This window comes from Hemiscyllium ocellatum, chromosome X, assembly GCF_020745735.1.
Source record: "Hemiscyllium ocellatum isolate sHemOce1 chromosome X, sHemOce1.pat.X.cur, whole genome shotgun sequence".
NCBI classification, from domain to species: Eukaryota; Metazoa; Chordata; class Chondrichthyes; order Orectolobiformes; family Hemiscylliidae; genus Hemiscyllium; species Hemiscyllium ocellatum.
Genome location: NC_083453.1, coordinates 20,466,603 through 20,492,538, shown reverse-complemented (window position 1 = coordinate 20,492,538; position 25,936 = coordinate 20,466,603). Strand labels below are relative to the sequence as shown.

Sequence of the window (25,936 nt, the reverse complement as noted above, 5' to 3'; positions counted from 1 at the left end):
ATCACCACATACACACACAAGGCCAACAATCATGAAATAAGGAAACAGGCCAGCCGATGTCTGAGGAGCCAAGCCTTGGCTCAAGACAGTGCATTTTGAAGAGATGTTCTTTTGTTTCCAAGAACAATTGCTGTACAGTTTTAAAATGGTTATTCTTTTCAGGCTTTTGAAGATATTTACATTGAACAGCGGAAGACAATCCGGACTATCCTTGAGTATGCTGACAAGATCTTCACATATATCTTTATCCTTGAGATGTTGTTGAAGTGGACGGCCTATGGATTTCAAAAGTACTTCACGAATGCATGGTGTTGGCTGGACTTCCTCATTGTCGATGTACGTGTCCAACCTTTTTGTGTACTTTTTGTCACCTTTATGTGCTGGTGGGCATGCATGATATAGTTATGTTTAGTTATATTCTCATCTAGCAGTATAAATGTGTTTAATTCAACATACTATATTTAAGGTACAATGAACTGTTGTGCCAATCTTGTCAAGGTGTGTTATGAGCAAGGAAGTTTAGCCTCATAAATAAGTCTAAAATTGAACAGCAAATTATGTCAATGAGATACCTCCGTAATGGTTTTACTGGTGACTTCAGGGCTTAATCTGGTAAATAAATTGGTTTAAGAGATGGAGGGTTTTGGTCAATAGTTTAGTAGCGAATCTGAAGAAAACTTAAATCTTCATTCCATTCAGATTCCCTTCACCTAAGAAAACTTGAACCAGTCCCTTTTTTGGCAAATATATTGTTTGTTAATTTTAATTTCAGAGGTTAACAGGCAGTGTCAAATGATCTCTTAAAAGATAAAATTTGTACTAACAAAATCCCAGTGTATTTAAAAATGGAAATATTGATAGTGAATGTAAGATGTTGGAGATGCAGTGCTTTTATTTCTAATTCATTTTGCAGAAATTAGAGCCAGATATTGTCCTTTATTAATATCTGCATTGATTTGTAGCTCTTTTCCTGTATACAGAAAAATTGAGGCCCAGATTTTAAGAGTATCCTGTCCATTAGCCATCTTTCAATCATTTAAACCATTCAACTGTTAGCATATGGTAAAGCTCGTTTTGTGATGTTGTCGTCACTTGGAATTTTATGTTCTGCCACCAGAGATATACCTGTGATTTACTTTCATTGTTTGAAGCATTTGTCTGTGCAAATCTGTTGCCTGTGCTGGGTTGTTCTATTATAGCACTATTATGCAAACCTGTTCCAAAATAATTAAGTTGCCATTTCAAATTTGGGTGTTTTGTTGAATGAGGAAGGTGTTGACTTCAGGAAGTTATGTATGTGTAACAATGTTCTCCTGTGATTCAAATAGCAGTTTGACATATGCCAGGACAATATGGTCTCCTTAATGTTATACTGGGCATCCTCAATGCAGTGCTTCCTTTTAATCTGCCACAGGCTTTCCTTTATTAGCTGCTATATTGAAGTGTTGACTTTTTTTTGCTGTGGGATAATTGAAAAGTATATTTTTGTCATGCTACTACACTCAAGCTTCAAAGTTGCCAATGCTGTTGTAGTAATTTTCAGTATGTCCTTAGAAATGGGTGCCATACATTGCACTGTCAACTACAAGCCAAGCAAAATGCACAAGGCATGTCATATTTTTATTTTCTAATAACCTGTTCAGAACCATTATGACACACTTCCAGAGCAGATGGGACTTGAAGCCGGGACTCCTGGTTCAGCGGTAGGGGCACTACCACTGTGCCACAAGAACCCTCCACAGTACATGTTATTCTCTTATAGCATAGTTTGGGGTAGAAATTTGCAGGCAAAATAGATTATTAGTATTGAATTATCTGGCCATTCTATGCCATCCCAAATTAATTCCATTCATTTGAATCTATCAAGTCAGGTATTTCGTCCAGACAACACTCATGTTTAGTTGGCCATTGAGCCTCCTCTTCTGTGGCTAATCCTCTTTCTCAATGCCATGGGGGTGTCGAGTAGCTCAGTTGGTTGGATGGCTGGTTTGTGATGCAGAGTGACACCATCAGTATAGGTTCAATTCACACACTGGCTGAGATTCCACCTTCCCAACCTTGCCCCCTCACCTGAGGTGTCACCACCAGTCATCTCTCTAATAAGAGAATAGCCCTGTGGTCCTCTGGGACAACAATGACTTTACCTTATCTCAATGCCTGCTTTTTCCCCATACTCCTTCATGCCTTTAAAGCTAAAAATGTATCGATCTCTTTCTTGAATATGTTCAGTGACTTGGCATCCACAGCCTTCCATAGGGTGACCACCTTCTGAGTAAAGAATTCTTTTTTCATCTCAGTCCTAGATGGTCTACCCCATCCCGAGATTGTGACCCTTGGTTCTAGATTCTGTCACCAGGGGATATAAAATAATAAAGAATAAAATTGATAATAAATTAATAGTCCATTTGAAAGGAATAGTTTAATGCCCCCATTAAAATAGTGACTAAAGTAATGCACACAACATAATCCCTGGACGATGATGTTTAATTTCGTTAAAACATCATTGGGATAGAAAGTTGTCACCGACAGTGATGTAGAACAAGCAGTATTGAATCAGCTGCCTGATATTAACTCAATTGCAGCCAATGTGCCCAGATGAATTCCTACCCTAGAGTTTATCTCTGTAATGAGTCTAAAAATCCATGTCACTTTTAGCCAAAATTTTAATACACGTGTATTAAGAGGTTGGAAGTCTATTTTAGCAGATAGACCATAAGACCATCAGATATAGGAGCAGAATTAGGCTATTCAACCCATCAAGTCTGCTCTACCATTCATTCATGACTGATGTGTCTCTGAACCTTATTCTCCTGCCTCCTCCCCATAACCCTTAATCCCCTTACCAATCAAGAACCTATCTAGCTCTGTCTTAAATACACTCAATGACTTGACCTCCACAGCCCTCTGCGGCAAAGTGTTCCACAGATTCACCACCCTCTGGCTGAAGACATTCCTCCTCATCTCAGTTCTAAAGGGTTGTCCCTTCACTCTGAGGCTGTTCCTCATGTGATAAGCCCTTCATCACCAGGATCATTCTTGTGAACCTCCTTTGGACCCCTTCCAAGGCCTATGCATCCTTCCTTAGATTCGGGGCCCAAAACTGCTTACAATATTCCAAATGTGATCTTACTAGAGCCTAATACAGCCTCAGCAGTACAGCCTTGCTCTTGTATCCTAGCCCTCTTGAAATGAATGCTAACATTGCATTTGCCTTCTGAACTGCCAACTGAATGTGTATGTTAATCTTAAGAAAATCCTGAACTAGGACTCCAAGGTCGCTTTTGTGCTTCAGGTTTCTGAAGCCTTTCCCCATTTAGAAAATAGTCTATTCCTGTATCCTTCCTACCAAAGTGCAGAACCTGTCACTTTCCTACATTGTAATCCATCTGCCATTAGCAATAGTTAGTACATTCATCCATAATTTTTAGGAAAAGCATTTACTTTAGAGAAATAAAGGAACTTAGCAGGTTTATCAATGCATTACAAATGCCAGTAACAATTTGTATTCATTGAGCTCTTTTTAAAAATATATTTTTATTTAAAATAGATTTTTAAATTTTACAGCAAATACAAAATAATACAATGCAAAACACCAAAGAAAGAACACCAAAAAAATTTTAAAAACCCAAACCACCCTCATGTACAAATGTATAAATCTGTATATTAAAAAATGCATAATAAAAACCCAACTACTCAACTAAATAAATAATAACCAACAACAAACTAATAAATAATAATAATACAGCTCAGCCAGACAAAATACTAACTCTCAAATATCGAGAGCATTAATTTTTCATTGAGCCCTTTAATGTAATATAATTGCTCAAGGTGTTTCACCAAGAAATTTTGAAACAAAGTCCTATAGAACTTCAACCTGATGGAGAATAGCACATAGTGTACAAAATGATGAAATGTTGTACAATGCATATGTTATGGGAGATTAATATACACACTATCCTCATTCTAACATGAATGAATTTCAAAAGAGGCTGTCCCACTTGTTCACGAGAAGGAAGGAAAAGTTAGAAAATGTTTTGCAGCACATAGATGCTTTAAATGACTTCTTGAAGTTTAACTATTTATTGGTTTTCTTTACATTCATTCTTGGGATATAGATGTTGTTGGCTAATTTCCCTTGAGAAGATGGTGGTGAGCTGCCTCTTTGAACTGCTGCAGTCCATGTGCTGCAGTTAGACCCACAATGTCGTTAGGGAGGGAATTCAAGGAGTTTGACCCAGTGACATGAAGAAACAGCAATATATTTCCAAGTCAGGCTGGTCACTGGCTTGGAGGGGAACTTGCAGGTGATGGTGTTCTCATGCATCTGCTGTCTTATTGGTCATTCCTAGTTCATAAAGCACCAATTTTATTGTCAATTTTGCTTTTCCAAGAGACTGAACCACTGAATGTTATTCTTTGAAGAAAGTTTGCAATTTAATTCTTGCAGTCCCCTCTCCCTCATTTTGTTCAACATCATTAGTTTCTCTTCACTTGTGTAACCCCCTCACCCAAGTAGACTGTCCCAGGATCTGAGGTATCTTCATGTACACCACCAATGTCAAGCTAAACCCACTTGACAGATGTAGGTGCTGGAGTCTGTTTTCTTATGCTCAAGTAGCAGGGCTAAGACTGTCAAATGGAACATGGGCAGGAATGCAGAAGGAATTGCATTGTACAAGTCACCATTTATACCCACCATGTACCCCTTTGTTTCTGGAGAGAGTCAATATGTCATTGATAATCCAAACTCGAAACTTGAATTTCAGTCTGAATATGTGTGTGTCAGTTATTCTAAAGCAACAATATAAAACTTTACATAATGAAGGTTAATAATGACTTTGTTTTAGTCCAAAGATGCTTCCAATGATTGTTTTCAAACTTGTTAGTATAATATGAATGTGGAATAGTCTGATGGCATAATGATGGCAAATGATCTCTATTAGTATTTTGCCTGTGGATTTAAATTTCCATGTTGGTTGCATTGATTAGATAAACACATAATAATTAACATGTTACATACAGATCTCATTAACTTCCTTTTCAGAGTCTTGGACGATCAGCATCTTTACTTTTCCTTTTGGCTTCGGGTACAATAACCATTGTAAACAGGTGGACGTGAGCATGCTTAGTATTCCGTCTTGTCTGAAGGTGAACTAACAGAGTTGATAACCTGTAGATCAATTTATTGTCTCGTTCCTTTCCTTGTAGAATGGATTTCTCCCTCTTATTATGTTAAGAGTGAACACTGACAACATTGTAAACATGTCTTTAAATTTATAGCCTTTTGGAAGATTTTGAATTGTTTCAGTCTACTGTGTGTCTTCTGTAAAAGTTCGAAGAATGAATTGATTTTAAGATGTTTTCCATTTGTGCAGAACAATTCCTGTTCACCCCTCTGACTACTGAAGACAGATTTGGGTCTGCTATATTGCTTATGGTAGCTAACTTCCTCAGCATATTCCTGCTGTGATTTCTGGGGACAAGTGTAACATCCAGTACCAATTATCTCTGTTAAATTACTATTGTTTGTTTAGTGATTTATGTCAATTGTAAGCTCAGCTAAAATGCTGAGTCAGAAGTCATAATGGACAAACCAAACGTTTGTATTTGTTATTTAGTGGACGGCTGATCTCTATTATATTGTCTTCAGTGCTCAGAGTGTGTAAAAAGAAAGCAAGTTGAAATGCTGGCAAAATAGGTTTCGGCTCTTTCATTTGATTCCTTATGGCCAAATATCTTTTGAGTGCGAAAGACTACACTCACAATGATTACTAGAATAAATATTAGGTATTAAAAAGCACGGATCAGGGAGATGCTAGTACATTTATTCTACACGTGCATCAAACCCATGTCATATATAATCTCTGACCTTTCCATCATGGTGAAAGAGCTACATTACTATATCAGTGCAACATCGACCCAGTTGTAGATGCCATTAATTTAGTTATTCAAAATAAGATCCAATCTACACATCAATATCAAGCCATGCTGAATAGACATCCTTTAGAATTTAAATTTTAAGCCATTTGGAGATAGAGTGGGGAAGTCTGTCTTCCCTTGGAGGCACTAAGGAAAACAGATTTCACTTATTTGACATATTAATACTAATGTGTGTCAAACCTAGCCCCTTAGACTCTGTGAGTTCCTCCCCCACCGCCCCACATCTCTGCTGCCCTCAGCCTTGCAGCTGTGTAGTGCACCTATACAAACATTGAGTAGAGAACTGAACAAGATCATCTTCAGTGTCCAACTTTTAAAGTTCTCACTTTAGCAACGACTCAAGCGTTTGAGCATGTTTTGCTAGAAGGCAATATATTCTGCCTGGTACCGTTTTCAAATTGTTCCTTGCCCGTGAGTCTTTTCGAACCTGATTTAACAACCAGTAACATTTCAGAAACTTCCCGAAGAGACTGAGCTAGAGTGCAGCTTCCAATTGAAATTTCCTGGGAATCCCTCTTGGTTTTGTGCATTTGAATTTGAGGACAAAATGTTAAACTGAACGTGACTGGGCTTAACACATCACAGAATGTCAGTTTGACTATCATTAGGATCAGTTTGTTTGCAGATGGAACCTTGTGTCCCTCTGCCACCCACATCCTCCCCCACCCCCCTCCCCACCTCCGATCCCATGATCCCTTTCCAATGCAGTGCCTCTGTATATAAAGGATATATCAGAGGTTAGTTTGATATGCAGCACAGATTTACCTGTATTCTTTTTTGTAGGTACCTTTTATTTGTGTCGCTTAATTTTCTGGGCTTTTTCCCCCCTCACTTCGATCGGATCTTCACAAAGTAAAGGGCAAGGGTAAGGTTCTTATCGTCCATTGGGCGTTTTCCTCCAACAGGTCCCCTTTAGTTGTCTGTGTGTCTGTGACCCTTCTTTTCACTTTTCTTCCTTTTGTTCTGTCTTATGCCTCTTCTCAACTACGCATTTCCTTCTAGGTCACTAGGAATTACTTCAGGCAAGGGAAGTAGGGAGCTGGCCTCAGTTCATCGCATCGAGCTTGAGGCAATCTCACAATTAGTCCATTTTGTTTCATCAGCAATAGGGCCTTTGCTAACAGTATTGGGAACTTTGCTTTTCTGTTTCTGTATAGGTTTCCTTAGTCAGCCTCGTAGCTAATGCCCTGGGCTACTCCGAACTAGGTGCCATTAAGTCTCTTAGGACACTAAGAGCTTTGAGACCTCTAAGAGCCTTGTCACGATTTGAAGGGATGAGGGTAAGATGGAATAGCAGCTGACCTTCTGCATGCATATGAAAACAAGTTTAAGCATGCTAGAATTGATCAATAAACTCTGGGGAGGGGTAAATTAACCATGACACAGCTGCTGAACTTATCCCCTCTCCCTGTTATTCCCCCACCTGCACCCTCTCCTGAAAGGGAGATACATTAGGCTGCCTCATCACATTTAGACTGGCCCAAACTACATGCCATCGTAGAACATACATCAGCCGTTCTCATTTGGCCTGGCTTTCCTTTAGTGTTTAAAAGGGTTTTTCTGCTGTAACCTAAATGGAGAATCACCAGGTGCAAAGAAGTACACATGGAGCATATGCACAAATATGGATCAGGCCAATGTGAGTGATTGGAAATTAATCCACAAAGTGACAAACTTGATTAAATTCATTGATGGGAAACTGTGATCATTGTATCCAAATCTGAGGTGCAATCGACTGTTTTTGACGTCTGAATGTATGTGTGATCAGAACGGCATGTTTCTCAGCTTGTTAAACATATGCACAACCATGGTGTTCATCTTGTTGTACCTGGTTGTTCTCAATCCAGTCCACTGGAGACTGGTGGCCTTGTCTGACAGCTTTTCCTTCCACTCCCTCCCTTCTTTATACCATGCTCTATGGTACTCCTGTTGTGTCACTTTAAATGAATCTGAACACAATCAAGCATTGCACTGACTGAGTTTGATGCCATCATAACATTTGAAAGATTTGACATCAGATAATGTGGGATGAAACTCACTGCTGTTGATTGCATGGAATCCATATTGAGTAATCAACCAGACATTTTGAAGGTGCGTGTAAATTACAATGTACCAGTACCTTTATTTTGACTGAGCATGTACACAGCACAGGCCGTCCAATGCTAATTAAACAGACAACGTTTGGAGAAACAGCATTTTTTTTTCCCCAGCTTTGCATTCAATGGCTTGCAAGCATCCCTAGTTTGGATGTATAGTATGGTCAAAAGGGACTGTATGACCAATCAATCCAGTTTAAACCCCAAACCTAGGACAGGCAAAACTGCTGTGGAAGGTGACTTATAGAAGAGCAAAATGAAGGAATGTGTTCCAAAGATGTACTCGATCTCTAATCACCCCACACTCATAGACTAAGGTACAGATTGACAAACTCGTGATCCATCCCTGATTTTATGCTCTGTATGTCCACACATTTTAAACACACTTTTCTACTTGCCCTGTTTTTGAAAATTGCCTGCTGCAAAGCCAAGGTGAGTACACTGTAGAGAATAAAGGCTCGGCTTTCCCTCCCGAGATGACAATCAGTTGAGTGCTGAAGTAGGCTGCTTTGAAGGCCTGCCTCAGTTCCCTGGGAATCCCTTCCATTTCTTGTAAAAGATCATAACCCCTCCAGCTCCCATATCTCTAACCCTGTGTCCACTCCCTATGGCCTCTCTATACCAACACATGCCACCCACCCAGCGCCCACGGTGACAGAGCTCTGTAGCCAACTGGAGATGGGAAAAAACAAGTTTATAACAACTTATTGGATCTCTCACTCATGCATTCTTTAATGCAAAAATCGTCCATTTGTGAAAACCATTCAAAGGTTTTAATTCCCCTCATTGTCCAACCTATACTAAAAACCAAGTTCTATTTGGTAACCAGATAAAAAGCAGCCAATGCTTTAATAATCTCTTTAAACTGTCAATCAAAATGCAAACCCTGCTGTCCCAGTTGATAGAAATGTTCTTTTAATTTTTTCAAATTTAGCCAAGATTTCAGAATCATGTCAGCTATAGTAACAGCCCTTGGGAAATCTCAACCAACAACTCTATTGATACTGCAGGAACGACCGGTAATCGTTTTGTTTTTCTTTCTTGATTATTATCTGGGATGTGGGCATCACTGGAAGGGCTGGCTTTTGTTGCCAATTCTCAATGGCCCCTTTAACAGAATGACTTGCGAGAGTCATTTCAGAGAGCAGTTAAGAGTCAAATACATTGCTGTGGGTCTGGAGTCACGTATAGGCCAGACTGGGGAACATTGGCAGATTTCCTTTCATAAAGGGCATTAGTGAAGCAGACAATTACAACAACTCGCAACGGTTACATGGTCAACGCTGGGTTAGCTTTCAGCTCAGGATGTTATTGAATTTAAATGTCACCATCTGCCACTGCCTCCCCCTTGCTAATAGACCCCTGATTGCCTATCAATCAAAGCAGTCTCACAGAATTGTCACAATGCAGAAGGAGGCCATTCAGTCCATTGTGCTTGTACCTGTTCTATCCCCTAGTGCCAATCTCCTGCCTTTTCCCCATATCTCTGCACCCCATTTCTATCCAAATAATCAGTCCAGCAAAGGATTTCCTTTTAATGCTGACTGACAGATTCAGCCTTTCCTTTTCCTTAAAGTGCTGGGTTGGATAAGCGGTCAAATCGTGGCACTTAAACAGATCTCATCTGTCTTTCACGAGCGTCTATGTCTACACCATCTTGCACTCTCACACTGTGGGTTAAGGCTCTTGGAACAGTAGAAATGGGGTCTGATTGATTGAAGCACTGATTTCAAATGGCCCTGCTGTGTTTGGGTTTTCTGCCTATGTGATTCACACGAGTTTGCTGGGGTGAGGGCACCTCATTGGACAGGAGGATACCAAGTGAGAATCCCGCTGCCATCCTGCCTCTGCACCAATTAAATCCAAGGTGGGAAGGCTTGTGGATGGCCTTCCTCAATGCCAGTTGAGGCCCTTTACCCCAGCACTGCAGATATTGACCCAGCGTTGGCAATGGAGTTTGAAACATAGAAAAAGGAACAGGCGTAGGCCATTTGAACCTGTTACACCATTCAATATGATCCTAGCTGATTATCCAATTCAGTCTCCTGTTTCTGCTTTCTCCCCATACCCTTTAGCCCCAGGAAATATATTTAACTCCTTCTTGAAAACATTCAATGTTTTGGCCTCAGCCACTTTCTGTAGTCGTGAATTCCACAGGCTCCCCCCTCACTCTCTTGGTGAAGGCATTTCTTCTCAACTTGGTCATCTAACTCCTTCTTGAAAACTTGCTCTTCGGGAATTATAACGGACCTTGTCAGGGTGCCTGGAGGGCCTCTGCAGGGGTCGGAGATCAGGAAGGAGGCAAGTGGTCACGGGAATGGGCATTGAGAAGAGGTTTCCCACTGAGAGCCATCTCCTCTATCCTAGCTGCCAACGTAACACCTCACCTCAGGACCACTTCTCAGTGAAACAGCCTCTCCACTTTGAAAGACTGGCAAGCATCCTTCAAACGATCATCAGAATAATTCAATTAATGGGAGATGGTGATGGTAATGTCAATGGATTAGTAATCTAGAAGTCCAAAAATGCTCTGGGGATGTGGGTTCAAATTACAGCCACTGGTGGAATTTAAATTCAATGAATATATCTGGAATTTGAAAGCTAGTCTAACTGATGGTGATCATGAAATGATCATTGACTATGGTAGAAATCTATGGAGTTCACTAAAGTCCTTCAGGGAAGGAAATCTGTTGTTCTTACCTCGTTGGTCTACTGCAGGTAGATGGCATGATTTCACAGCTCCAACACTTCAAGACTGATGTCATAGAATCATAAGATCTCTACACTGCCAATAGTAGCCATTTGGCCCATCGAGTCTTCACTTAACCTCCAAAGAGCATCCCATCCAGACTCAGCCCCCTGCTCATCCCAGTAACCCCACACGTACCCAGCCTACATGTCCCTGGACACCATGAGCAATTTAGCATGGCCATTCCACCTAACCTGCACATCTTTGGTCTGTGGGCGGAAACCCACACAGACACCGGGAGAATGTGCAAACTCCACCCAGACAGTCACCCGAGGCTGAAATTCAACTCAAGTACCTGATGCTGTGAGGTAGCAGTGCTAATCACTGAATCACTGTGTCACCCCAATGTCAGGAAGTTCGTTGCATGAAAAGCAGTCACTCAAAGAACAAAGAAAATTTACAGCCCAGGAAAAGGCCCTTCAGCCCTGCAGTCCTGAGCTGATCCAAATCTACTGTCTAGATTAGAGTGGTGTTGGAAAAGCACAGTAGGTCAGGCATCACCCTCATGACCTGTCCTACTTGCCTATCTCCCTTCCCACCTATCCACTCCACCCTCCTCCCTGACCTATCACCTCCATCCCCACCCCCATTTACCTATTGTACTCTCTGCTGCTTTCTCCCCACCCTCCTCTCTGACCTATCACCTTCATCCCCACCCCCATTCACCCATTGTACTCTTTCCTACCTTCCCCCACCATCCTCTCTGACCTATCACCTCCATCCCCAACCCCATTCACCCATTGTACTCTTTGCTATCTTCCCCCACCCTCCTCTCTGACCTATCACCTCCATCCCCACCCCCATTCACCTATTGTACTCTCTGCTGCTTTCTCCCCAACCCCCTCTCATTTATCTCTCCACTGCAAGCACCCTGCCTCTATTCCTGATGAAGGGCTTTTGCCTGAAACGTCAATTTTCCTGCTCTTCGGATGCTGCCTGACCGGCTGTGCTTTTCCAGCACAACTCAAATCTAGACTCTGGTTTCCAGCATCTGCAGACCTTGTTTTTACCTGATCCAAATCTACTGTCTAAACCTATCGCCCAATTCCTAAGCATCTGTATCTCTCTATTCCCCACCTACTCTGTCCAGACTCACCTTAAATGAATCTACTGTGCCTGCCTCTACTACCTCTGTTGACAACACGTTCCAGGCACCTACCACCCTCTGTGTAAAGTACTTGCCGCATGTATCCCCCTTAAACTTTTCACCTCTCACCTTGAAAGCGTGGCCTCTCGTTATTGAATCCTTCACCCTCGGAAAATGCTTATCTCTATCTACCCTGTCTATATCCTTCATGATTTTGTAAACCTCAATCAGGTCCCCACTCAATCTCCTTTTTTCTAATGAAAATAAACCTAACCTACTCAACCTCTCTTCATAGCTAGCACCTTCCATCCCAGGCAACGTCCTCGTAAACCTTCTCTGTACCCTCTCCAAAGCATCCACATCCTTTTGGTAATGTGGCGAACAGAACTGTACACAGTATTCTAAATGTGGCCGAACTAACCAACTATTTTAACATGACCTGCCAGCTCTCATACTTAGTACCTTGTCCAATGAAGGCAAGCACACTGTATGCCTTCTTGACCACTCTATCCACCTTTGCAGCAACCTTCAGGGTACAATAGACCTGCACTCACAGATCTCTCTGTTCATCAACTTTTCCCAAGGCTCTTCCATTCACTGTATAATTCGCTCAAGAATTAGACTTCCCCAAATACATCACCTCACATTTACCTGGATTGAACTCCATCTGCCACTTCTCTGCCCAACTCTCCAGTCTATCTATATTCTCCTGTATTCTCTGACAGTCCCTTATGCTTTCTGCTACTCCACCAATCTTCGTGTCATCTGCAAACTTGCTGATCATACCTACAGTGCCCTCTTCCAGATCATTTATGTATATCACAAACAACAGTGGCCCCAGCACTGACCCCTGTGGGACACCACTGGTCACCTTACTCCATTTCAACTACCACTCTCTGTCTCCTGTTGCTCAACCAGTTCTTTATCCACCTAGCTAGAACACCCTGCACACCATGTGACTTCCCTTTCTTCATTAGTTTACCATGGGGAACCTTATCAAATGCCTTACTAAATCCATGTATGTGACATCACTCTTTGGAATAGCCTTTCAGGTGACATTTACTTCAGGCCCCAGTGCCATACAGATCAGCGCAGTCCAGATTTGATCCCTGATCTGGACTGCTACAAGCTGATTAAAGGCTGACTGTTGGTAGGGATTCTGTATTTGGCCTCAGTGCTCCTGAATTTGGGAGGTATGAATCATGAATTTTTAAAATTCATTCATGGGATGTGAGCACCACTGGTTTATTGCCCATCCCGAATCCTTGAAAAGATGTTGGGGAACTGCTTTCTAGGATTTGTTCGATTACCCACATTGTGGAAACAGGCCCTTCGGCCCAACCAGTCCACACCAACCCTCCAAAGAGTAACCCACCCGGACCCATTCCCCTCTGACTAATGCACCTAACACTATGAGCAATTTAGCATGGCCAATTCACCTGACCTGCACATCTTTGGACTGTGGGAGGAAACTGGAGCAAACCCACACAGACACGGGGAGAATGTGCGAACTCCACACGGACAGTCACCAGAGGCTGGAATCGAACCTGGGACCCTGGCACTGTGAGGCAGCAGTGCTAACCACTGAGCCACCACGATTGCTCGTGACCATTTGGTGTGGCTTTCCCCTCCAATGTTGGTAGGGAGAAAATTCCAGGATTCTGACCAGCGAACACTGAAGGAATAGTGATATATTTCCAAGTCAGGATAATGCTTGGCTTGGAGTGGTGTTCCATGTTTTGGAATACATGGGATAAGACAAGTATCTTGCTGCCCTTGTCTTTGTGGATGGAAGTGGTCGTGGGTTTGGAAGGTGCTGTCTGAGGACCTTTGGTGAATGTCTGCAGTGCATCTTGTAGATAGTACACACTGCTGCTACTGAGCATCGGTGGTGGGGGGAGGGGATATTTGTGGATGTGGTGTCAATGAAGCAGGCTCTTTGTCCTGAATGGTGTTGCGCTTCTTGAGTGTTGTTGGAGCTGCACTACAACAGTGTGTACCATCTATTAGGTAAGTGGGGAGTATTCCATCACACTCCTCATTTGTGCCTTGTAGGTAGTGGCCAGGCTGTGGGGAGTCAGGAGGAGAGTTACTTGTGAAACTGTTGTTGGATGGAGTTGAAGTATTTATGTGGGTGGTCTAGTAAGTTTCTGGCCACTGGTGATTCCCACTGTGTTGATGGTAGGGGATTTGATCATTGCAATATCATTGAATATCACATGGAGGCAGTGAGATGTTCATTGCTTGGCACCAGTGGGGTATGAATATTGGTTATCATAGATTAGCACAAGCCTGAATGATGCTCAAGTCTTGCTGTTTGTGGGTATGAATGGCTTCAGGATCTGAGGAGTTGTGAATGGTGCCAAACATTGTGCATTTCACTGAGATGTTGCCTGGGCCGGAACGTTTCAGCTCTGAAGTGAGCCTAGACAGGCTTGGGTTATTTTCTTCAAGCAGAGAAGGCTGATGGGGGGTATCTGACTGAGGTGTACAAAGCTCTGAGAGTGTAGAAAAGGTCAATCAGGAGAAGCTTTTCCCCTTAGAGAGGGGTCAGTAACTAGGATGCCCAGTTTAAAGGTAAGGAGCAAGAGGTTTAGAAGGGATTTAAGGAACATTTCTTTCATCCAGAACCCACTCCCTGAAAGGGTGGTGGAGACAGAAATCATCAAGGCATTTAAGAAGAATTTAAATGCACGCTTAAAACACCATAGCATAGAAGGCTCCAGGCCAAGTGCTGGGAAATGGGATTCGGTAGACAGGGCTTTCTGTCCATGCCGGACATCAACGGACTGAAGGACCTCTTCCTGAGCTGTCCAGACATTGACTCGATACCATTGCGCCAGTGCAGTACCCTGTAGAGGTAGAACTGTGTTCCTTCACAGTCTGTAACCCCATGGCCTGGCATATCCCCTACTCTACCATTGCCATCAAGTCAGGGGAACAACATTGGTTCAATGAAGAGTGTAGCACCAGGCAAAGTTTTAAATAAAAAGAGGTGCCAAATTGGTGAAGTGACAACATAGGGCGACATGAATGGTAAAAAGCAGAAGCTGTATGCTATGGGCACCTAAACCATCCCACAGTCAGTGAATCAGATCAAAGCTGTGCTGGGTCTGTCCTGCTGGTGATGTAGGACATGCGCAGGGAGGATGACACGCAATCTGCTCAGTTTTGATTCAGTAAGTGTGATTGTATTAGTCTGGAGGCCAGCTCTCCCAATGTTTTTGCACAAGTCCCTGTTTATTGTTGAGGAAGATTTTGCGGGGTTAACTGCACTGAGTGTGCTTTTGTTACATCTGAATCCATAACCTAGGCCAGTGCTGGTGGTCCGCGCATTGTGGTTTTGATGCAACTGAGTGACTTGTTAGGCCATTTCAGATGACATTTGAGACAGTAATAGCACATTTGAAGCACAGGTTATATTCTGGCCACTTTCCCCAATTTAGCTTGAAGAAAGTTAGAGTAGATGCTTTATTGAGACGCAAGATAATGGCACTGAGAACAAAGATTTGCAGAAACTAAACCTAATATGGACAATACATAAAGCCAAACTATTGAAAGAAATGAAGAACCAGAAAGCAGTTCAATATTTTGTCATGAAAATGGTGAAAATAATTCCAGATGTAAAGTCCAAACAACAATGAAAAGCTCCTCAACTGGACTTTAAATGCTACAATGCTACAAAAAGAATGTATGAGAAAGTGCAAGAGATGGAAAGACATATTTCTTGCATACGTGTTGAAAGCCCAGAAGTCAGAACAACGATGATCTCCAGCAGATGCAAGCTTATTATAGCTTTGTTGAAGATCGTATTTGAGTCATAGAGATGTACAGCAAGGAAACAGACCCTTTAGTCCAACACGTCATTGCCGACCAGATATCCTAAATTAATCGAGTCCCATTTGCCAACACTTGACCCATATCGCTCTAAACCCTTCCTATTCATATACCCATCCAGATGCCTTTTAAATGTTCTAATTGTGCCTGTCTCCCCCACATCCTCTGGCACCTCATTCCATACAGGCACCACCCTCTGTATGAAAAAGTTGCCTCTTAGCTCCCTTTTAAATCTTTTCCCTCTCACCCTAAACGTATGCCCTCTAGTTTTGGACTCCCCCACCCCAGGGAATAGATCTTGTCTGTTTACCCTATCCATGCCCCTCATGATTTGAAAAACCTCAAAAACATCACCCCTCAGTCTCTGATGCTCAAAGGTAAACAGCCCCAGCCTATTCAGCCTCTCTCTGTAGCTCAAACCCTCCAACCCTGGCAATACCATTGTAAATCATTTCTGAACCCTTTCTGGTTTCACAACATCCTTCCTATAGCAGGGAGACCAGAATTGCACACAGTACTCCAGAAGTGGCCTCATCAATATCCTGTACAGCCACAGCATGACCTCCCAACTCCTCTACTCAATACTCTAACCAATAAAGGCAACATACTAATTACCTTCTTCTCTATCTTGTCTACCTGCGACTCCACTTTCAAGGAGCTATGAACCTGCACTCCAAGGTCTCTTTGTTCAGCAGCACTCCCCAGGACCCTACCTTTAATCTTCTAAGTCCTGCCATGATTTGCCTTTTCAAAATGCAGTGCCTCACATTTATCTGAATTAAACTCCATTTGCCACTCCTCAGCCCATTAGCCCATCTGATCAAGGTCCCGTTGTTCTCTGAGGTAACCTTCTTTGCTGTCCACTACACCTCCAATTTTGGTGTCATTTGCAAACTTACTAACTCTACCTCCAATGTTCACATCCAAATCATTTACATAAATGCCAAAGAGCAGTGGTCCCAGCACCGATCCTTGGTCGGTGGTCACAGGCCTCCAGTCTGAAAAGCAACCTTCCGCCATCATCCTCTTGCCACTACAATGAAGAACTGGAACCGGCAACCGGAAGCAGCAGGAATGGAACCAAATAAATTCCAGAAGACGCAGTACAGTACACCGTACAGGAGGCTCCAAAGCACTCAAGATGGCACCCAGACAGGGGACGAAATGTCTGCAAATGAACTTCTCAGCTCAGTGAACATACCCACAACTACAACAACTGGCACATTAGCCAGTCTCCAGTCTTCCAGCACCTCACCTGTAACTATCGATGATACAAATATCTCAGCAAGGGGTCCAGCAATCATTTCCCTAGCTTCCCACAAAGTTCTAGGGTACGCCTGATCAGGTCCTGGGGATTTAGCCACCTTTATGCATTTTAAGACATCCAGCACCACCTCCTCTGAAATATGGACATTTTTTAAGATGTCACTGTTTATTTCCCCACATTGTATATCTTCCATATCCTTCTCCACGTAAACACTGATGCATAAAATTCATTGAGTATCTCCCTGGTGATAGTGAAAGCGAGTGAGAAAGTGTGCTTGTGTAGCCACTAAAGCCACTTAACCAAGCTTCTGTCAGTGGTGAAATCAACGAAAGTGAAGACATGCACAAGTTGGCACAATGAAGATTTTTGGGGGTTTTGGGGGCATATTGTGTTTGATGAATTGGACCTGCTACTATTTTCCCCACACCGTTTAAAAGCTGCAAATGATTGGATGTACCATTTGAAATCTAAGCAGCTCATGAGGAATTTCCACAAGACTCCATGAGGTTCTTGAAACTGAGAAAACACTGCTGGTGTACCAGTTGCAGTTTAGCCAATGATACAAACGGATGAGAAGCCAGGAGCTTATTATTGATACATTATGTCGAGCTTGTTGACAGCACTGGCTAGGAAGAGCTAGCAGAGCGGTGTCAATTGACAAACGTTCAGAAGCAAAGATTTGAAACCTGCAATATTAGAATAGAATATAAATTTATTTTCACCTGTGCATGAAAAATACAGGGAAAAAATGTATAACTTATCAACCCACCATGGCGCCCACATCATTGACATGTTACCAATGTAAATAAGGAAAGTGAATGCATCCAGAGCTCTTCACAGTTGGAGAAGTGAATTTAGATTAGATTACTTACATACGGCCCAACAAGTCCACACCGACCCGCCACCCACCCATACCCCTAACCTAACACTAGGGGCAATTTAGCATGGCTCATTCACCTGACCCACGCATCTTTGAACTGTGGGAGGAAACCCACACAGACACGGGGCAAACATGCAAACTCCACACCGTGAGTCACCTGAGGCAGGAATTGAACCCAGGTCTCTGGCGCTGTGAGGCAGCAGTGCTAACCACTGTGCCACCGTGCCGCCCAATATAATACAGCAAATTTACTAACCTTTGCTGAACAAGGACATTGAAAAAAAACATGATGTGCACCAATTGCTCAAAGACAAACAGCAAATACCGCAAAAGCCCTGGGAGAAATGACAGCTTTTGTTTTTGACTTGAAGGAAATGAACGATTTCATGTTCTGGCTATTATTCATATTCCTTCAGAATAAGACAGGTTTCAAAAAAAAAGATAATCAAGACGTTCCACTGAAGGTGAGAGCATATCCCAAATGAATTTCTGTCAAATAATGGTATCCTGCTCCCCCATTTGATTTGAGAAAATTGCAACAGTTTGCCATCACTCCACCAGCTCACAAACCAGACAGAAAGGTAGAGAGCATTCCAAATTGCAAAGGTTTAATCCAGCTCCTTACATCAATCCTCCTGGTAATACAATACAGCAAATGAAACACCAGACAGTTCATTTACTGGATGCTCTAGCCAGATCAAAGACTATTTGACCCTTTCCCTTGAAACTAACAGTAGTAAGTGATATAAAAAGCAAGCTATACTTCAGGAGCATGAAGCTCCAGCTCCACAGGAAAGGCACCGAAGACCTCACTGAGGATTGAGAAGGAGTCATCAGAGTTGTACCAAACAGTGGGAATCAGTTTAGCTCAGTTGGCTGGATTGTTGGTTTATAAAGCAGCGTAATGCCAACAGTGTGGGTTCAATTCCCATCACCAGTTTGAGGTTACCATGAAGGTCTCTCTTTCTCAACCTGTTCCCTTGCCTGACAGCTGGTGGCCCTCAGGTTAAGTCACCACCAATTGCTTCTCTCTAATGAGGGAGCAGCCCCTATGGTCTGGTCAGACTATGGCGCCACAACAAGAATCAGACAGTGGAGGAAGTGGATGGGGATGAGCTCAGATGGGAATGCAGTTAGACAGGTGTCAGGCCCAAGGATGGAGCAATCTTTAAGAGGAATCAAAGGGCCATTCTTTGTAGATCAACCAGACTACACACTCCGTAGCACAGATGGTGTGATCCAGGTAGTTCAGAGTTAATGACCCACAGCAACAGAAACGAAGACTGTGTCTGATCACAACAAAATGGTGAGCTCAAACATCGACTCATCTCCTGAGAGGAGAAGCTGCAATGAAACCTTGATGAAGAGGCACAGTAGAGTCTTGCAAAAATTCCAGTGATTTTATGGATGAGGGATTGGCTTTCAACTGGATGCATATTGTTGTATTGTTGTGCCACAGTCAAGTGCAGCACGTGCTCAAACTCTTCCCTCTGATCTGGGGTGTGGGAAGGGGTGCAGGATTTTTATGACTGGCAGCTGACCAGCCAATGCCACAGCCCCAAATTCCCTCTGCTCTGCATTTCCAAGTGTGCCTTCATTTTAAAGCAAAGATACCAAGATGTAGTTCTCTGTTGCAATTGCACTTGTCCTGAAACCACATTGAGTGCTTCATGAGGGGTGCATAGCCTCTCCGAGGTTTTTAATGGAGCTAGCACTGTTTCATACCTTTGTGCTGTTACTAGCTCAAGCTTCAGAGGTATTTAGCATTCAAAGAGGTATACCAGTTGCCATATCGCATTATGTCCATTTGAAACGTCAAATCTGAAATTGCAGAATGAGGTTCCTGTTTAAGTTTTCCTTTTGTATGATGTAGAAGAGGGTGGAGGTACTTTTGGAAGCCAGGGAGATGAATTATTAGTTGATGGTTTTGCCTTGTGTATGTGTATGTAAACTAATGTGCTTTGCCGATATAGGTAAAGGCATAACAACTACTCAGTTTTCCAATTCAGATCACCCTTTCTAAAAAAAAATCAATTATCTCCAGCTAGCCACAGGAAAATAGTTCATTTGGATATGTAAGTGTTAATAGGATCCAAGCTGGTTGGTGAGATAGAAACCACGACTCGTCGCCATTACTTTGTGGAGAGAGTTTATCGACTTGCTCAATCTTACAGCTCTCATCCAACAGCCTCAGTGTCCCAGTTGTTCCTTATTTATGTGTGGATATTTTCTAACCAACCTGTTCAGAGAGGTTATTGCACAGCTCTGAAGCAGGTGTGACTTGAATCCAGGCCTACTGGTTCAGATGTAGGGATACTACCACTGCACCACAAAAGGCTTTCTTATTTATAAGTGCTTAAAGACAATTCATACCAACCACCTTTTTCTGCTAACCTTAACAATTACATCAAGAAATCTCAACAGTGTGATTGGTTAGACATTGATACAGTATATCGATAACACTTTTCCAAATGCATCTGTAACAGAAGGGGAAGATTAGCTCTGGTCATTGTGTGTAGTGACACAGTAAAATGTTGTTTACAATTCCGTAACACGTCATGATCAAAGGTTTGTGGCCTGATTCTTAATGGAATCACTTCCCAAATGACGCAGCATACAAATTCTTTGGGGTACATTTATGAACAGCACTTCAGAATGTTTAATTCTGTGTTCAATAATTTGATCAATTCAGAAGGGAAGACAAAAGGGTTCTTTTGAGAAAACTATGACATCAACTCCATCAGTAAAATGCACTGATTACTTTCATTTTGGCTTATTGATGATCAGTCTCTCTCAATGCACATTATCTTTGTTTTGCATATCTGATGAAGTTCATTGGAGACGTTTTGAACTTCAGGTGGCATAGTAGGTTTGAGTACCGCTGTTGTGGATTTCCAAAATGGCAAGATTCAGGGTTAATTGTAAGTCTGCCCTCTTGGCCAGGCTGCTATGGCTGAATGCCAAGCCGAGGATGGGCATCTCTTTGCAGAGAAAGGAATGAAGAACATGGATCTAATCTTTTGACACTTGACTCAAGAGTAAGAGGCAAAAATGCCTGGTATAAGGTTGTCTGGTCAAGCTCTTAGCTCGAAGAAATCGATGGCACAGGAAAGTTAGGAAGATATTTTATAAATGAAATAAATGGTAAAATAATGAAAACCTTTATTGTATTGAATGTTGAGTTTTCTAAATATGAATTTTGAAAAATGGCACAGCATGGGGAAGGTCAACCTTGTGTTCATGCCTGTGATTTTGTTTTACATGTGTGTTCCCTGTCTTCCTGGAAAGTTGTCCAGTTAAAAGATCAGGCAGGTCTTGAGAAGGGACATGGGGAGGACAGGAGGCAGTCACCCCCAGAGCTGCCTGAGAGCACCTTCAAGTGGCCAGTAATGGTACAGCAATGGAATAGAGGCCTCTCAGCCAGAGTATGATGTGTAGTCCTGCAAAATCTAAGGGAGAGAAAACTGAGAAATTCAAACTATATGGCAGAAAAAATCTATCCAACAATCATTTGACTCTTTATCCTTAACAATCTACTAATATTCGCAGTCTAATAAAGGAGAAAGTATCTATTTATTCTTGGAATTTGTTTCAAAACTTGATTCCACTCCAAGCTGTGCTTTTGCCTACTATCTTGTGATATGCATTGCAAAGAGCTTGTAAAACCCCTTGTATATGCAGGAAATGGCATAAAGATGCTGTTCTGTAACTTGCATGCATGCCTCAAATCACCACTGCCTGCTTCCAAACAGCTTATAAGACTGCACGCTCAGCTGTTAACTTTCCCATTGGCCCCGCTTATTCACAAACAAAAGTTGGAAGGACAGGGTTTAAGCTGAGCAGCAGGAGGATGTGAGATAACTTGTTGAAGAAAATACTGTCACTTGTTTCAAAGATCAAAACAGCAGGATCAGAAATATCTGTATGGATTGCTGGATCAATCACTCAAGCAGTTTTATAATATTCATCAGTCAAAGCTCATAACCCTACAGTATAGTACTTGACTATGCAGTAAGGCGACAACAGCTTAAACCCTGACCTAAAATTCCTGGTGTATGGTCTCGAAGGCGTTTCTTGTCACACTGATCTTCTTTCTTTCTGCGTCCTGGTGCAGGTTGTCGTCAACGCTTTGGTGGGTGCCATTCCTTCCATTATGAATGTACTGCTGGTCTGTCTCATCTTCTGGCTCATTTTCAGCATAATGGGAGTGAACCTTTTTGCTGGAAAGTATTATTTTTGTTTTAATGAAACCTCCGAATATAGGTTTCTCCCCTCGGAAATAAACAACAAGACAGATTGTGAGGCCTTTATAAACCAGACCAGTGATGAAATTCGATGGAAGAATGTGAAGATTAACTTTGACAATGTCGGAGCAGGATATCTGGCTTTGCTGCAAGTGGTACGTTTCTTTCCTATTTTGGCACTGCTAATAGACCTTTGTGTATGTGTTGATGCCCAACACCAAATTACATTGATGTAGTGCCTTTAATATCCCATCAAGGTAAGGGAAGATAGCCCTGGGAATGGAATATTTTCCAACTCTGGCACCCAGGCAGTCCAGGTACACACATGTGCATGTATGTGTGCTTTTGTGCATCTGTACTTTTATTTTTATTTCCACTCTGACCTCTCATCTCAGACTCATGTGGATCTCGTTGCAAATTTGAGATGCACTGGCAATAATATTCCTTCTATAATCTGGGAATGGGATACATGGGCTGAATGGCCTGTTTCTGTGCCAAATGGTCCATGTGCCAATGCAACACCCTCCTACCTTTATTCATCGGAATTCTTTTCATGAAGAGCTTTCTGTTCCCTTCTCTCTCATCTGCTCGTCTGGCTTTCCCTTAGATGAATCTATCCTACTTCCCTGCAGCCATTCCGTATGGGAGGGTGTTCTACATCCTCACCACTCTCTGGGTGAAGACACTTCTTCTGAATTCCCTATGGGAATTTCTCAGTGACTGTCTTATATTAATGACCTCCAATTCTGCTGTTCCCCACAAAAACAGAAAATTAAATCAGGAGTAGGCCATTTGGCCCTTTGAGCCTTCTTGAAAACATTCAGTGGTTTGGTCTTAACCATTTTCTGTGATCGAAAATTCCACAGGCTTCTCTGGGTGAAGACATCTCTCCTCATCTCAGTCCGAAATGGCCTACCCTGTATCCTTAGACTGTGACCCCTGCTTCTGGACTCCCTGGTCATCGGGAACATCCATCCTGCACCTACTCTGTCTAGACCTGTTAGACTTTTATAGCTTTCTATGACATTCCCCCCCCCTCATTCTTTTAAACTCCAGTGAATATATTCCTCGCTGATTCAGTCCCTCTACATTAATCAGTCCTGCCATCCCAGGAATCAGTCTGGTAAACTGCACTCCCTCCATCACCAGAACATCCTTCCTCAGATAAGGAGACCCAAACTGCACACAATACTGCAGGGGTGGTCTCACCAAGGCCCTGCACAATAGCAGCAAGACCTTCCTGCTCCTATACTCAAATCCTCTCACAATGAAGGCCAACCTACCATTTGCTTTCTTCACTGCCTGCCGTACCTGCAATAATTACTTTCTGCATTTGGTGTCCAAGGACACCCAGGTCTCATTCCCCCTTTCCCAATCTATCACCATTCAGATAATGATATGCCTTCCTGTTTTTGCTCCCAAAGTCAGTTCCTTCGCATTTATCCATGTTATACTGCATCTGCCATGCATGTGCCCAGTCACTCACAGCTCACCCTCTCACCCAGCTTTGTGGAAGCACTCTCTCTGCATCCACTCAATCAAAAATCTTTCATCATTTTAAAGACCTCCTGTTAGATCAGCCCTCAGCTGCTTTTTTTATAAGAAAGGTGGCACCCAGCCTGGCAATCCTTTCCTGATAGGTGTACCCACACATTCCTGGGCTCACCCTTGTGAATCTGCAGGAGTTAGGGGACTGGAATGGAAATGGGGCAACATTGCTCAAGGTTTTATTAGGAGATTAAAGTGGATCGGGTGGTAACTCTGACTGACCAAATTGTCACGTGAATTATAGAAAGGGACAAGTGTTCTTTTCTTCAGCACATCTTGTGATAGTTTGAGAAATTGATACATTGAAGAGGGCAAATCCACCAATGTCACTCTCCCAGCAGAGAGGTCAAGCAAGGAAAAATGCACTTAAAACGTGGAAATGACACTTTGCAGTCTGAACTGGTTTTGTGTACTGAAAACGGAACTCCAGTTTGGACCACTATCAGTTCTTTCCGCATTTTGTGGGGTTTTTTTACCCTCTCCTTTCAGAATTGTTGCAGTGCTGTGACCTTCTCCTCCAAAACATGTTCACTCCATGCCACTGGAGTGCAGGACTGATGAATTTGATCTCTAATAACATTTCTTGAGTGAAATAAATAAGACTTCATTGAACATGTGGGAATACTTGGCATACCTTCCTGTCCTGTATTGGTGAAATGCTAAATTCTGGTCATAGTGCAAAAGAGTTGAATGCAGCCCATTATTCACTGGGTGTTCATTTGATCATTTTCAGGCTACTTTCAAAGGTTGGATGGAAATCATGTATGCAGCTGTTGATTCACGAAAGGTAAGTGCAACAAGATGGATGGTGTGTTTTCCATGATGTTGAGGCATCAGTGATATCCTAAGTGACTCAGTATAAGGCAAGCAGCAGCCTCTGTTCCAGAAATGTTGCATTGCCAAAAGGAAAATAGAGGTGAAACTTCTCAACATGGTTTGGGTAAAGTCACTTTGCCATACAAGGCAGAAGTGCCTAGGTTTGATGCCAGGTCTGTGCTGAGTTACCAAGGTGCCAGCCTGAGCACCATATTATGCCACCTGTGTGTTCTAGGCAAGAGGTACACGACAGCGGCTAGCATTTCTGCTCCTGCTCACTGTCAGGTCTCCTGCTGGAAAATGCACTTGGCTAGCCATGATGTGAAACCACAGTTGGCAGCCACCTCAAACCAGCTCGGTGGTCAGTTACACTGCTGGCCGTCCATGGAAGAGGTTGACTGCTCTTCACTTGCAAATCTGCCCAGCCAAAACATCAGCACCTACCGGGGTAGAAGCAAAAGGTGACAGTGCATTCTGTTTACATGATCAAAGCAATTCCTAATTTAAAAATCCAGGCATGACCAGAGATGTGTGCCTGGACCTTGCAGAAGTCCTGGCAGTGTAACCTCCCAATGGAATGACCTGGGAAGTTTGAACTTCTGGTGTTGCAATTTCCCTGTTCCTTGGAACTCTCTTAAAAAGTCTCTAAGTCCCGAGTTCAAGCGGAAAACCTGCAACAGTTCTGATGTACTTACCTAGATAGTGAGAGAGAAACCTTCACCTAAGTCCTGGGCAATGACACAACTGTCTCCTTCCCTCCCAAACCCACCAACCAAACATTCGCATTTCCCCCTCAATCCCTCCTGTCCTCCCTCCTCCTCCTTCCCTGCCCCCAGCCACACGACTACAACGCTAACTCCACTGGACTAGAAGACAACTCAAGAACCCCTCATGTCCTGATCCAACTACCTCAAAGCAACCTCACTCACCTCACCGCCCTATCTCTGTCCACACTACCCACCTGCCTATGACCCATCTTTCACCTTACTCTGTGGTGGGCTTGTACCTGGAATTATGGCCCCCAGCACGATGGTCCTACTTACTGAGAGTCACCAGCCTCTGATGTTGGGGATTCCGAAGTGCCCAGCGATTTGGAGGACCCAACAAATTTGTGGATGTCATCAGTTTTCAAATTCCTCCTTGACCGAACTCTGTATTCCCCTCCAGTCCCATGACTCTCTGAAATCTCTGCACACCTCTCATCCTAGACTCTGGAGCTTCCCTGGTTTGAATCTCTTCACAATTGGTGATCTTGCCTTCAACCAGCCAAGGCCCAGAGCTCTGGAACTCCTGCCCTAAACCACCCTCTCATACATTAAGGGGTTCATTTGAAACTATCACTGTGGGCAAGTTTTTAATCAATTGTCCTGCAATATTCTCATGCAGTTTGTGTCAGATGTTGCAACATAATACGCCATTGAAACTGCTTCCATGTTTTATTGCAATGAGGGCACCTGTGGAAGTTTTAGTTG

The 25,936-nt window shown here is 42.8% G+C and overlaps 1 protein-coding gene across 1 annotated transcript in view; it reads left to right on the top strand.

The window, feature by feature from the left end:
• LOC132805755 (sodium channel protein type 8 subunit alpha-like) overlaps positions 1-25,936 on the top strand; it is a 420,353-nt gene that overhangs the window by 164,309 nt on the left and 230,108 nt on the right. Inside the window, exons 20-23 of the mRNA XM_060820986.1 lie at positions 163-336; positions 7,098-7,220; positions 21,971-22,255; positions 24,382-24,435. Of these exons, the coding sequence (XP_060676969.1) occupies positions 163-336; positions 7,098-7,220; positions 21,971-22,255; positions 24,382-24,435 (636 nt within the window). The remainder of the gene's footprint in view (positions 1-162; positions 337-7,097; positions 7,221-21,970; positions 22,256-24,381; positions 24,436-25,936) is intronic.